Below are 14505 nucleotides of genomic sequence, written 5' to 3' on the forward strand. Positions count from 1 at the left end.
TTAGTTCAATTATGCTTTTTAACGAAAGCTAACATAACAGCAACTTCCATTGCAAACAAATAAATAAATAAAAACTAAACCAATGAACTCATAACATATGGTAGCTAGCTAGGTGGGAACTCAGAAGAGAAACAAGTATCATAATACCAGAACATCAATGCAATCTTAATTTTAGTGGCAAAAATGTAGTGACACAATGTAAACAAAGAAAGAGAATTTACTTATTGCAGCCTGAGAAATTTGCATAGTGGCCACAAGATCCTTTCCATCTTGCTGGTGGAGGACCAAACCCATCATCCTTGAAGATTTTAGACTCAGCCGTGAACCCTGCCTCACCAATATTGACAAACAGTTTTTACAATTAAATTAAGAAGTACCATTCATATAATATCTAACATTAAGTACAATAATGCACAAAGAAGAAATTGAAAATGGGAACAAAGTCAACATGAATCTGTATCCAAAAGAGAAACAATTATGTCAATCTCTGATTTCAATCTTCTCTTAGCAGTTGTAGGTAACCCAATGAAGTTCCATGATCTTGTTGTGTGCAACCGGTGGTACTGGTTTTGAAACAATCATGTCACTCTGATTTCAGCTCGTATGAAGTTTGAAGCAGCTGATCCTGACACTAAAGGCATTAAATTGAAATTTAATATGTTTTGGATAGGTACCAGTTGCACAAAGTTTACATGCTCCTAGTGCCTGAGTATCAATTCCAACCATCCCAGCTGAATTTAGTTTTAACTTCACATTCAGCCACCTTATTGGTGGTCCATCCAAGCCCAGTGAAGCTTGGTAGTGAAGTATCCCAAATTTCGCAAAAGCTAGACCCCAAAATCCTAAATATGGGTCAGTTGGAACACTAAAGAATGAAGGGGTTTCAAGAAACAGAAATAGAACACCAATCTCATTCTTAAAATAAAACACCCAACAATAAATCATCATTTGCCTTATCTACTTTCTTTGGCCCAAGGACAAATCAGCTATCAACTAGTTGCAACACAGAATACCTTTGAACCCTAATTTCTCTTTTCATCAGGCTTAATAACTACCAAGGAAAAAGAAAACCAAAGATCATCTAGTTCTTTGGAAATTCAACAACCTAATACACAATCTTAAATCACACACCAATTAGCACTAGTAAAGCAAGCACGAAAGAAAAAAAATCCAAGCAGAAATCACTACATAGTAGTATGAAACGAGATGGATCTTACGGGATTGAGCAGGAGCTCGGGGCTGGTCCTGCACATAAACCAACATAATTCACAAACTCGATCACTTTGATTTTTTAATAAGAATCGTCGTATTAAAAATGGAAAATTTGGAATTGAAATGGGTAATTTATTTTAATCTTTGGTTTTCCATTACCAATTAGATTTAGATAAAAATATAGAAAGGAAACAATAAAATGGAGCAAATGTGCAATGAAGTAGAGGGAGACAAAGAGAGAGAGCATACTTGAGTTCAACCTCGGGCTTGTTATGCCTTGGGTAATTTATTTCATTGTTATGCTTTTAAGAGAAAAAGTCCCTGCACTGAAACTTCAACATCAGCACGACAAATAGACTAGCTCATAAAATGGTACTGTAGAAAAGATTGTAAGAGAAAAAATGAAAAGAAATACTCTAGTAATTTTCAGCCACTTCATACCACCTTAGGCCCATCCTTTCTTAATCGAAAAGCCTCAAAGAACAAAGATTTACCTCTTCGGAGGTTTCAGTGCTGACTGCTGGAGGAAGCTTTAGCCGTGGCTAGGCAAGAACTGCACTCACTCACTCTCGATTCAAATTGCTCAATGAAATGAAAGACGGAGAACACAATGCTTCGAAACGACGATGTTCGCATCATTTCCTCTTCCATCAAAATCCATCTTCCTTCCATTTCCAAAACGCCCTACTTGTCCTCTGCGAACCGCGCACTCTCACATCACCAACGCCACAAACTCGATTGCGCAACTTGTTAACTCGTTCACCTCTCACTCCGCCGAGTTGACTCACTCCGTGATACAGAAATCATCGCTCATGTGCTTGACGACCCTGACCTTAATCAGTGATCGGAAGAGAAAATGTTCGATTCAGCGGCTGACATCTCTATCTCTTGCGGAGGAAGCACAGCAGAAGGCTCGACAGAACGAGGAGAGAGTTCTGATAAGCAAAGTTCTGGTTCGGAATTGGAGAGGAAGGACCTCAAGGTGGAAGTGACACAAGCTCTCAAGGCTTGTCGGAGAGATTCTGGCAAGAGGTTGTGCATGGCCTTCTGTTTGAGAGATTTTGGCAAGCTGGGTATGTAAACTCGACAGGAGAGGAAGGGGCGCGATATCAATGTGAAGATGAACGGGCGCATAAATGAAAAAGTAAAAAGACCAACGACAGTTCACATATAAGACCGACTTTAACAAATTGTGATTATTTACAAAAATACTACGTGTTTTTTAAGATAGCGGTTTTTCTAGGATCATCCTTGATCCACTGTCGTAGTAAAGCTGTTTTGTACTTACTTTTTTTAGCGTTTTTTCATTGGTCTTCTGTTGCAGGTTTGGACATAAAAGGATGGCTATGACTCGGAGAAGTGAGAAAGGAAAGAGATGCAATAACATCTATTTTTTTTTGTTTAATTTTTATTAATTTTACTTCGTTTTTTATTAGGTAATTCAAAGGCTTGCTTTATGCTCAGGGATAGTCTAAATATGATAACTAATTCTTTTTTAAGGCACTTGGTTCTTGACTTGGTGTGCCGAATGAGAATGAAAAGTTTCATAGAATGCTTCAAAAAAAGATTACATAAAGTTAATTCTTAAAATTCGAAGGATTAATCGATACCGTGTGTAACTTGGGTAGCATTAGATGAAAGCAAAAACGTGTGGTTTATCTTCTAAAATTTTAAAAACATTCTATAAAACGAAATCCTGATGTTAAACTTTTTCTCTTCTAAAATTTGAACTAAGGATAAAGGATGTTAAAATGCTCTATTTTTGCATAGGTACTAAACAAAGTTCTTTGTTTTATATTTTTTTTCACTTTATAATGATGACAACATAACAAAACTGATTTTATGCATGTTATCTTTTTTTTAAAGGAATCTTATGCATAATTCTCATTATAAATAGACTTTATTTCAATGTGATCATTTGTCTTTACCCAATCTAATGTAGGCTTCTATTGCCTTAACAAATATCAAAGGTGGACTATTTTACTAATCAAAACATTTCATTTATAATAATATATAATGGGCAGATACATATTAAAGATAATGGTTCATGGTTTTGGCGGGAAACTAATAGTGGTAAAAAATTACTCAAATTATTACGGGAATACTTTTATTACTTAAATAAAAATATTATGGTTATTTTTTTACTTAAATTAAAATATTTTTATTACGGGAATATTAAACTAATAATTTCAATTTATTACGGAAATATTTTTATTACTTAAATTAAACGATTTAAACAAAAATCCTGTATATAAATCAAGTTGCACTACTAAAGGATTTATTGTAATTACAAACATCTATTTATTAAAGGATTTTTATTTTTATTATGTAAATCAATTTACAGTAATCATGTAGTCTATATAAATAAATAAATTAAAAATAACGCATTTTCGTATATTGATCACATATCTGTAATTTGCAATAATTGTGCGGTCCGATCTTATTATAAATTAATTAATATGGTAGCAATGCTATTAAATTTCAATTTACGTTCAATATTAATTGAAATATTATGTTAAAAACGTCCAACATTATGTGTAATCATTACTTAATTTTAAAAATAATAAACTTATTACTTGGCTTTTAAAAATATTAAATTAAAATAGTAAATTTTTTTACAGAAATTAACTAATGATTGACAAAGAATATTTTCAATATTTAAAATAGCACAAATCTAATTACATATCATTCATATTTTTAATATTACAGTTAAATTTTTCAAATAAATGTTGTAAAATAATAATAATTATTAACATTAATATCATTATATGTACTAATTATCAAATAATAATGATTAATATTAATATCATTACAATTAAATATTCAGTAATTAAAAAAAATTATTAAAATAAAGATAGTAAAATATTTTGTAATTCAAAAAATAATTAAAATAAAGATTATAAAAAATTTAGAGGAAAGGATTCGTTGATTTCGAAAATTGAAAAACAAAAATTTAGAGGACATTAATTAAAAAAACATAAGTATTTTATTTAATAATTGAAAATTAAAAGTAAAACCAATTGATAAATGACAATTAGGAGAAATAAATTGATTAATGAAATTATAATCTTTATATATATATATATATATATATATATATATATATATATATATATATATATATATATATATATATATATATATATATATATATATATATATATATATCTAATTTTGTATATATAATATGTCTGTATATATATATATATATATCAACAAATGTTTTAGTCGATCATGTAGTTGCCAATGATAAAAAGTCAATCACTCTAATTTTGTATATATAATATGTCTGTATATATATTCATGATAACAATTATGGTTTTAAAACTTTAAATATAATATCTAAATAAAATCAAGATGTCTTATCATTAGAATTGTTATCATGAATTTTATAAACTAAATCTCTTTTCTTCAACTGAAAATCTATAGTGTTGTATCTTTTGTTTAATTTATATAAATTTAGTTTTTATGGTAAGTGATAAATTATTATGATTATTTTAGTTGTTGGTTAAATTTAATATATTAATTTTAAAATTATAATATAATTTTTATATGTGGCCCCTAAATAATGTTAGCTCTATCTCTATGATCTATTTTATCAACAAAATATCATTATCTTAAATTAAAACTTACATAAATTTATGTTATTTATTAATATACTAACTTTTTATTTTAAGTCCTTTATAATTTAAGCTTTAGTTTGTGATTTTTATCTTGATATAAAAGCAAACACATCTAATGTTAAAGATCCATTACAGGTTGATACATCACAATTAATTAGAAATTTATTTAACATTATTTAATGAATATAACTATTAGAAGAAAAAATAAAATATAACTAAAAAATGAGATACTTTTTAATCAGATGTCATGTTTTCATTTGAATAAAAATATAAAATAAAACAATAATTTTAAAGAATATATAGCTTGTATCTTCAACAATAATATTTTTTTTATTACATATCTTTTTAAAAAAACAAAATTGGGCCCCTCCTTGTCATACGCCCTAGGTCATTGTCCCTCCAATCAAGGCCGCCAACACTATGACATGAATCATGTTAAACAAAATAAATTAGGTGAATATAAGAATAAAGGAATAAGGTTTGAATCACGTTAAATAAATTTATAATATTTTATTTTTAATATAATGATTTTACTTTTGTTTTATGATTGAATAAGGAGATATATGTGTTTTTTCCCCTAACATCGCTCTATTAAATTTCATTAGAGGAATAATTGAAACAGAAATTTAAGTTGACTAAATGTCTCTTATATGACCCATGGCTAGGAATGCTAAAAAACAAAACTTGTTTTAAAAAAAATACCTATACTTATAACTATAACTAGCTTTATATGTAGTTATATAAAAGTAGGTGTAAAATCATAACTAATTTTATAATTATAGATTTTTCAAATAACTTGTTCTTATTTAAAAATTAATTATAGTTATTAATTATAGTTATAAAACTACAACTAATTTATAGAAATGAGTATTTTAAATAATTTTTTATGGTTCATAACTAATTATATAATTGATTTTAGACCTAACTTGTTATATAATTAGTTTATACATAACTAATTATATATTGTTAAAAGTAGTGTAATTCAAATGTAATTGTTCAATTTTGTTAAGATTGTGAAATGCATTAGAGGTTAGCCATAATAGTTGGTTGTTAACTAACTATGGTTAAGCCTTACTTAGTGTATAAATAGCATGTAAACCCCTGCAATAGTGTGTGTAATCATTTTTCAGGCACTAATAAAATTCTCATTCAAAAGCTTCTATTCTCTGTTATTCACTTTCTTTTCTCTCTTGCTTAATCCTTTTCCAAGAACCACCAAGAATCTTGATCCTTTCCAACAATTGGTACCATAGCTACACGATCCACGACGGCGTATAGCGGTGAACAATGGCGATGTTGAAGAACAAAAGACCAAATCCCAACAAAACTACCAATCTTCGATGGAACCAACTGTGAGAGGTGGACGGTGCAAATAAAGGTGGTGTTCAGATATCAAGGCGTGCTTGATATCATAAGCATCGGCGTCACACCATTAGACATGAATCCCACGAAGGCACACAGAGCAACCCATCGTGAACAGATGAAGAAAGATGATAAAGTGATCTTTCTAATTCATCAATGCGTGGATTCAAATGTCCTGGAGAAAATCATTGACTATGAGATGACCAAAGAAGCATGGGACGTGTTGGCTACAACTTACGCAGGTGACAAGCAAACCAAGAAGGTGAGATTGATGGCACTCCGGCGTCAACTAGGTTTGCTTCAGATGGAATCAAACGAAATGGTGGCGAAATTTGTAAACAGGTTGGTGATTCTTGCTAACCAGATGAAGAGTTGTGGTGAGGTGGTGACAGATTCGATGAAGGTTGAAAAGGTACTCGCTGGCTTAACTCCAAACATTGATCATATTGTCTCTGCAATTGAACAATCAAAGGATCTAGAAACGTTGAAATTGGAGCAATTATTGGGTTCTTTGGAAGCACATGAGTTAAAGATGAAGAATACAGAAGGTATCAAGAAAGAGGAGAAGGCTTTCGAGAAAGCCTTATTTGCTAAAAATCAGAAGAAAGGTGGTGGTGATTCTTGGAAGAATAAGAAAGGGAAAGGCAAGTGGAAGTATAACAAACAAGAAAGCAGCGTTCTAAAAGTGAGAATCAAAAGAAAGAAGGAGAAAACAATGGAAAGGGAAAGAAGAAATCAAAGGAGCACATTCAATGCTATAACTGTCAAAAGTATGTCCATTATGTGTGGCGTCCCTAAATTAATGACTGGTTTAATAGTAATAATTTAAATAACAAAAACCATGGTAATTTTTTTTTTCTTCTTTTTCTTTTTCATTTCTTTCTCTTTTCACCATAACTAGGTTTAGAAGGAAAATCCTCACTATAAAGTCCTGAATGGCCAGTTCACAACTCTATTCGGAGTCATTTCTTTCTTACCGCTCATAATTCTCTAAATTATTTTGCTGTTTCAAAAGGAAGAATGTACCAGCCATTACTTTAGGTCGTCACATGAAAATAAAAGAATAAAATACGGTCGATAAACTCTTTTACAAATAAAGTTGCTAATGCTTTCTTTTCAAATAACAAGATCGATTATAAATGCATTCATCGTTTTAAAGCTGTCCAAAATATGGGAGTTTTACAAAATACATAGTGTCATCCAGAGCAAAGGTGTCCATAGTGGTGGCTTCAGCCACATGTATACAATCATCAAATGCCTATACATCAGGTCTACCCATACAAAAACAAAAGAGTAAACCTAACAGTTAGTCCTAGATACACCCACCCTAAAAAATATACAAAACGAATCCAAAAAGTTGTCCACTAGGATGAAGAGCCTCCGCTGATCGCCATCTCCCCCGGGCCACTATCCTCCGTAGAGTCTGCCTCAGATGCCGACATGACTTCCTCGGGAGAATCCACCTCAAGAAGTGGATCCTCATCACCCTCTAGAAAGTCAAGGGCATCCACAGCAGGCTCAGGAGGTAGCTCCTCCAGGTCCTCCTCAGGGTCTTCCTCGGATGACGTTACCTCGATCACTTGAACGGGCTCCACTAGACGATATGGTGTAGGCGTGGGTAGTATCCACTCCACAGTGCGCTGAAGCGTCCGTGCAGGTTCATCTGGATGCACCAAAGAAGTAGCCGTGAATCGAATGGTGCCCCGAAATCGGCACCTCGTGTTGCCTTCGAGGGTCTCCCAAGCTCCCTCTAGGCACTCCATCTCTACTCGATCATGGATTAGCTGCGCCGCCATCACGATCTACACGAAAGAAGAGAAAGGGGTAGACTCTTTCACAAGAATCTAAATGCGCTACACACAATTTGTTTCATAACCACTACATGCAAGTAAAAGGGGTATTTTAAGGCTTTCCATCTCTGGTAATCGATTACACAGCCTTGGTAATCGATTACCAGAGGCTAAACGTGAATTACACAGCCTCAGGACATGAAATATGCAATAATGCACTGTGTAATCGATTACACATGCCTGGTAATCGATTACCAGTGGCCCATCCCTCTGTGTAATCGATTACACAGGTTGGTAATCGATTACCAGAGGCTCCCTAAGTTTCCTGACTTCGTTTTCAAGCCTGGTAATCGATTACACCCCTTGGTAATCGATTACCAGAGACCATCTTAGCCTCCTGTCTTCATTTTTAAGCCTTGTAATCGATTACCCACCCTTGGTAATCGATTACCAGAGACCATATCTCACATATCAGTCAAGTTTCACAGCTGGCCAGCTACCACAAGCCTCCTTGCTTTGTGGTCTTTGTTCCTTTTATCTGTTGACTGCCAGGAGCTCGCCTGCTTAGGTACATCACAGGTTCTCACTGACCGACTATGCCCGGGTTGGGTCGGGATTGGTCAAGCTTGGTTTTGGGCAATAGCACCCCACCTGACGTCCCCAAGGTCTCCTGACCCCCGCGACATATCTCCAGGTACCACTCTGTGGTCAACAATAAAAGCAGGAAGTTTCACCCTTCAACACTTCCTCATCTCAAGCTTGTAGGATTATGGGGTACCCATCACATGTGGTACTAGGTGGCGGTCGGGCGATGGTGCACAACAAGTTTTCCACATCCACAATGCGCGCATAAACCCACCATCCCCTGTTGCTCACCTCCAACTGAGCTCACGTACTCCCACGTAGCCCATATCCTCGTTTCTCTCAATACCGGGTCCCCATCAATCCTCCCAAGCTTCCACAACATCCAAGCAAAACAACATTCAAACAGCACAAGCTATCATAGCCAAGCAAAACAGAGCAAAGGCAGAAAACTCTGCTCAACACACCAACCAAAATCACAGCTTTTCTCACTTAAAGACCCCAGTAACAATTCCTTCGATCCAATTCACTAACCGTTGGATCGACTCCAAAATTTTACTGGAAGTCTATAGTGCATAAGCCTACATTTTGACCGTTGGGATCTACTAGCAAATATCCAGAACTCATTCTACATTACTCTTTCCACAACCAGCAAATACATGGATTTTTCTGCACTTGTGCAAAATTCTGCTGCACAATTTTACAGCAAAATCTGCACAAAGAGCATATTTCGAAAACCACACTTCCCCTCATCCAATCTTGCCCAAATCAAATCCTACAAGTCCCAAATCATGTACCAATCATGTCTAAACCAAAGTCAAGCTTCAAACCACAGCAACACAAAATCTAGGTGTCCAAAACCCCTCATATTAATGGATTTTCAAGGTTTGAAAAGTGAAATTGAGAATGAGGTAAATTTGGAGCAAACTCTCACCTCACACAAGTCCATAACATCAATCTAAACTTGCTCAAACTGAATTTACACCAAAAATTCCACTGAATCAAAATTTGACTCTTCAACACCCAAATTTGCCCTAGAAATGGCTCTTTGTTCACTTTGGTCATTTATTTTTCTCTCTAGCACAGTCCAAGCTTTCTCATAAGTCCTAAATGACATTTCAAGCTAGTATTAACTCACTTTACCCTCCATTTACCACAGAATTCAGACTTAGCCTTCCAACTCTCAAAGTCTCACTCTTTTTCCACTCATAACATCACATTCTCACTTTCTAACCTTAGGTTAGTTCTACCCTTCGTCTCTAACAGATTTCCATCAGCAATTTCAGCATATAAACATCACAAACATCATCACAAAAACCCTAAAACAGAATGGGTATGTTTAACTCATCCAAACATGGCAATTTCAACAAGCTTTCAACAAATGTCTTCACAAATAATCATCACACAGCAGAACCCTAGCAAGATTACCCATCATATCTCCCCAAAACCCCATACCCACGAAATTTAAGAGAGAAAGAAGTCCACCCAAACCTGGATTTTCGAAGTCCCACTCGTAGCCACGCACTTCACGACCCCGAAAATGCCCTCCTTTCGCGATTTGGAGCAGAAATGAGCACCAAAGGTTGGAGCTTTGTTGGGGTTTCAATGGAGAATGGAGGAGAAGGAAAAAGCAACGTGAGGAAGAGGGAGAGCTTCTGAATTTTCTGCTTTGGCTGAGTGAGGAGAGAGAAAAGCTTTTTGGTCTTAAATAAAAAGGGTTTTCTCTTTTTCTATTATTTTATTCAAGCTCTGCCACATGTCCCTATTTGATTGGAGCAAAAAGGGCCCACTTTCTCTTTTTGACTGTGACCCATACTCAGTCACAAAAGTGAGAAAAATCTAACATTTGAAACGCTAAAATCCTGCCTCGGTTTGCGTGCCGTTTCTCTGATTCCAGTTTCTCGCGTTTCTCTGCGTCCGCCGGGGCCAGTTTTCGAAAGCAAGCAATATATATATCAAAACGCTCAGAATAAAACCCCGAGCGTGGTTCAGAGGTTGGTTTCGTTAAATTTTAAGTCACACGCAAAACGATGATTTTTAATTAATCAGGAATTAACCCATAACCTCCCAGTTATGGATTTCTCTCCCTTAATTAGTCCAACCCGCATATCTTGCCCCTACTATTCCTATTTCTACCAAGAACATATCTATACATATACACGGAACAATACACACACACACACACATATATATATATATATATATATATATATATATATATATATATATATATATATATATATATATATATATAATCATTCAAAATACATCGTTTCCAAAAACTCCGGGTAGAAATTTCCAGGATGTTACATTATGTAGATGAGTGCAGTAATCCTAAAGTGCCTAGGAAGAGGGGTAAAGAAGCACAACCCACACGTGACTCTAATGATGAAGAAGCAGTGATGTTAATGGCCACTGTTAACAGTGAAACATGCATTGAGGAGGAATGGTGGTATTTGGACACTGGCTGTTCAAACCATATGACAGGACATAAAGATTGGTTCTATGAAATTGATGAAACAGTGAAAAGAAACATCAAATTTGGTGATGGCAGGTCAGTAATGGCTAAAGGAATTGGCAAGGTGGCCATAAGAAGAGTAGATGGGAGCAAGGTGACTATTAGTGATGTCCTATATGTTCCTAACGTGGAAAGCAATCTGCTGAGCTTGGGACAATTGCTAGAGAAAGGATTCTCAATGCATATGGAAGGTGAACACATGGAAGTAGTTGATTCTAATGGGAAATGTGTCTTGAAAGTTGTTGTGTCTAAGAACAGAACATTCAAGGTGGGTGTGAGCACCATTGAGCAGAAGTGCTTGACTGCTCAAAGCAATGACAGTGTGTGGAAGTGGCATAGAAGACTTGGACATTTGAACTTCAACAGCCTGAACAAGTTGCAGAAGAAGAACATGGTTGTGGGACTACCTTTAATTAAAGTACCAAGGCAAGTGTGTGGTAGATGCTGTGAAGGAAAATAACCAAGGAAGGCTTACAATGCAGCAGTTTCAACTAGGGCCAAAGAGAAGCTTGCAGTGATTCACTCTGATGTGTGTGGCCTATTTGAAATCAAATCTCATGGAGGTAACTTGTATTTTGTCTTGTTTATAGATGACTTTACAAAGAAAATGTGGGTTTATCTGTTACAAAGAAAGAGGGAAGTATTTGTAACATTTAAATCATTCAAGTTACTAGTTGAAAAGCAATTTGGTTGTTCAATTAAGATGCTTAGAACTGATGGTGGAGGAGAGTAGACTTCACTTGAATTTGATAATTTCTGCAAGGAAGAAGGAATAATTCATGAGGTAATGGCTCCATACACTCCTCAACACAATGGAACTGCTGAGAGAAGGAATAGAACAGTGTTGAATATGGTGAGATGCATGCTGAGAGAGAAGCATCTTCCACATGATTTCTGGGCAGAGGCAGTATCCACAGCTACTCACATCTTGAATAGATGTCCTACAAAGAGGCTTGACAGTTTGACACCAGAAGAAGCTTGGAGTGGACTCAAGCCTAGTGTGAAACACTTCAAGGTATTTGGATCACTCTGTTACAGACATATGCCTGAGCAAAATAGAAGAAAACTGGACTCAAGGGCTCAAACCTTGATTTTGGTAGGATATCACAGTACTGGGGCCTATAAAATGTTTGATCCCTTGAGCAAGAAAATTGTGATAAGTAATTATGTGATTGTGGATGAGACAAAGGAATGGGACTGGAGCATTGGTATGGAAAGACAAACCAATGAAACATTAGAAGTGGAACTAGAAGGAGAAGAAATACAGGATGAAGTTCAGATTGACAATGAGCAATATGTGAATGATGAGCAAAATGTGAATGATGGGCCAGATGTGATTGGGGTTGTACCTTTGAGAAGGTCACTAAGACAGATAACTCCACCAGTGAGGTTTCAAGACTATGATGTCTTCCCTGATGCTGCAATCAATGTTAATGGTGAGCTGATGAACTTAGTGTTGTTAGCAGAAGCAGAACCAGTTTCACTTGAAGAGGCACTAGCTAATCCACATTGGAGAAAGGCCATGGAAGAGGAACTGAGATCAATACAGAAAAACAACACTTGGGAAATGATGAATTTACCAAGTAATAAGAAAGCCATAGAAGTGAAGTGGGTTTTCAAAACCAAAGTCAAGCCATCTGGTGAAATCGCCAAGTATAAGGAAACGCTAGTTGCAAAAGGTTTCTTGTAAAAGCCTGGTCTTGATTTCAATGAAGTATATGCCGATGTAGCTAGAATTGAAATTGTGAGACTCATAGTTGGAATCGCTAGCATGAGGAAATGGATAGTGAGTCAGCTAGATGTGAAGTCTGCTTTCCTCAATGGTCCATTAGAAGAAGAAGTATACACAAGGCAGCCACCTGGCTATGAGAAGATAAGCATGGAAGATAAGGTAATGAAGCTGAACAAGGCCCTATATGGCTTAAAGCAAGCTCCACGAGCCTGGAATAAGAGGATTGATGGATTTCTGTAGAAGCAAAAGTTTTTGAAATGCACCACTGAACATGGAGTGTACTTGAAGGACTGTGGAGTAACTGGTGTAGTGATGTTATGCTTGTATGTGGATGATCTTCTTGTCACTAGAGATAGCAAACAAGAGATTTACATGTTTAAGAAGGAAATGATGGATGAGTTTGAAATGTCTGATATAGGTAGAATAGCTTATTTCCTAGGTATGGAATTTGTGACAACTAAGAGAGGCATATTCCTTCACCAAAAGAAATATGCAACTGATATATTGAAAAGGTTCAATATGCTTGATTGCAATTCTGCTACTACTCCTTGTGAACCAGGAATAAAGTTGTCTACTAGTGAAGACACAAATTTGGTTGATTCAACACTATATAGGCAACTCATTGGCTCATTAAGATATCTGTGTAATTCTAGGCCAGATATTACCTATGGAGTTGGCTTGGTTAGTAGATTCATGAAGAAACCATGCAAGGATCATCTACTTGCAGCTAAGAGAATTCTTAGATATGTGAAGGGCACACTAGAATATGGAATTTTATTTCCTGCAGCAAAAGAAAATTCTGAGATAGAAATTGTTGGCTACACAGATGCAGATTGGAGTGGAGATGTTGGTGATAGAAAGAGCACATCCGGGTACATGTTCATGCTTGGAAATGCTCCTATATCATGGTGTTCAAAGAAACAAGATGTGGTGGCATTATCTAGTTGTGAAGTTGAGTATATCTCAGCTGCTTTTGGTGCAAGCCAAGCCCTCTGGCTAGGAATGTTACTGGAAGAGCTTAACATCAAGTGCAGTAATGTAATGAAGCTCAGAATTGATAACAAATCAGCCATAGACCTTGCTAAGCATCCAATAGCTCATGGACGCAGTAAGCATATAGAGGTAAAATATCATTTTCTTCGTGACCAAGTTAACAAGAACAAACTAGCACTTGAGTATTGCAGATCTGAGGAGCAGTGTGCAGACATGTTAACCAAAGCTTTGAAGCCTAAGAGACTTGAAGAAATGAAGAACAAAATTGGGATGCACAAATTGACATATTTGAATTAAGGTGGTGTGTTAAAAGTAGTGTAATTCAAATGTAATTGTTCAATTTTGTTAAGATTGTGAAATGCATTAGAGGTTAGCCATAACAGTTGGTTGTTAACTAATTATGGTTAAGTCTTACTTAGTGTATAAATAGCATGTAAACCCCTACAATAGTGTGTGTAATAATTTTCAGGCACTAATAAAATTCTCATTCAAAAACTTTTATTCTCTGTTATTCACTCTCTTTTCTCTCTTGCTTAATCCTTTTCCAAGAACCACCAAGAATCTTGATCCTTTCCAACATATATCTATATTTTAAAAAATAATAACTCGTTATATTAAATTATACTCATATTTTAAATTATAATTATAATACTTACTTATAATTTAATTATTTATTAAATATAATTATAATTA

At 35.1% G+C, this 14505-nt stretch overlaps 2 protein-coding genes and 1 long non-coding RNA gene across 3 annotated transcripts; 2 read left to right on the forward strand and 1 right to left on the reverse strand.

The window, feature by feature from the left end:
* Positions 1-220: 220 nt before the first annotated feature.
* LOC112999632 (uncharacterized) lies at positions 221-1540 on the reverse strand. The gene is made up of 3 exons (XR_003264844.2): positions 1462-1540; positions 1218-1245; positions 221-327 (listed from the first exon to the last, which is right to left on the reverse strand). It is a non-coding gene; the product is annotated as an uncharacterized lncRNA (long non-coding RNA).
* Positions 1541-6273: 4733 nt separating this feature from the next.
* LOC106796133 (uncharacterized) lies at positions 6274-11547 on the forward strand. The gene is made up of 2 exons (XM_014767694.1): positions 6274-6841; positions 10889-11547. Exons 1-2 carry the CDS (start codon positions 6274-6276, stop codon positions 11545-11547), a joined length of 1227 nt encoding a protein of 408 aa, XP_014623180.1.
* A 1311-nt stretch (positions 11548-12858) lies between these two features.
* On the forward strand, positions 12859-14109 carry LOC106796135 (uncharacterized mitochondrial protein AtMg00810-like). Its single transcript, XM_014767695.1, has 2 exons — positions 12859-12978; positions 13060-14109. Exons 1-2 carry the CDS (start codon positions 12859-12861, stop codon positions 14107-14109), a joined length of 1170 nt encoding a protein of 389 aa, XP_014623181.1.
* The last annotated feature ends 396 nt before the right edge of the window (positions 14110-14505 follow it).

The sequence above is a fragment of the Glycine max genome, chromosome 15 (assembly GCF_000004515.6).
Source record: "Glycine max cultivar Williams 82 chromosome 15, Glycine_max_v4.0, whole genome shotgun sequence".
NCBI classification, from domain to species: Eukaryota; Viridiplantae; Streptophyta; class Magnoliopsida; order Fabales; family Fabaceae; genus Glycine; species Glycine max.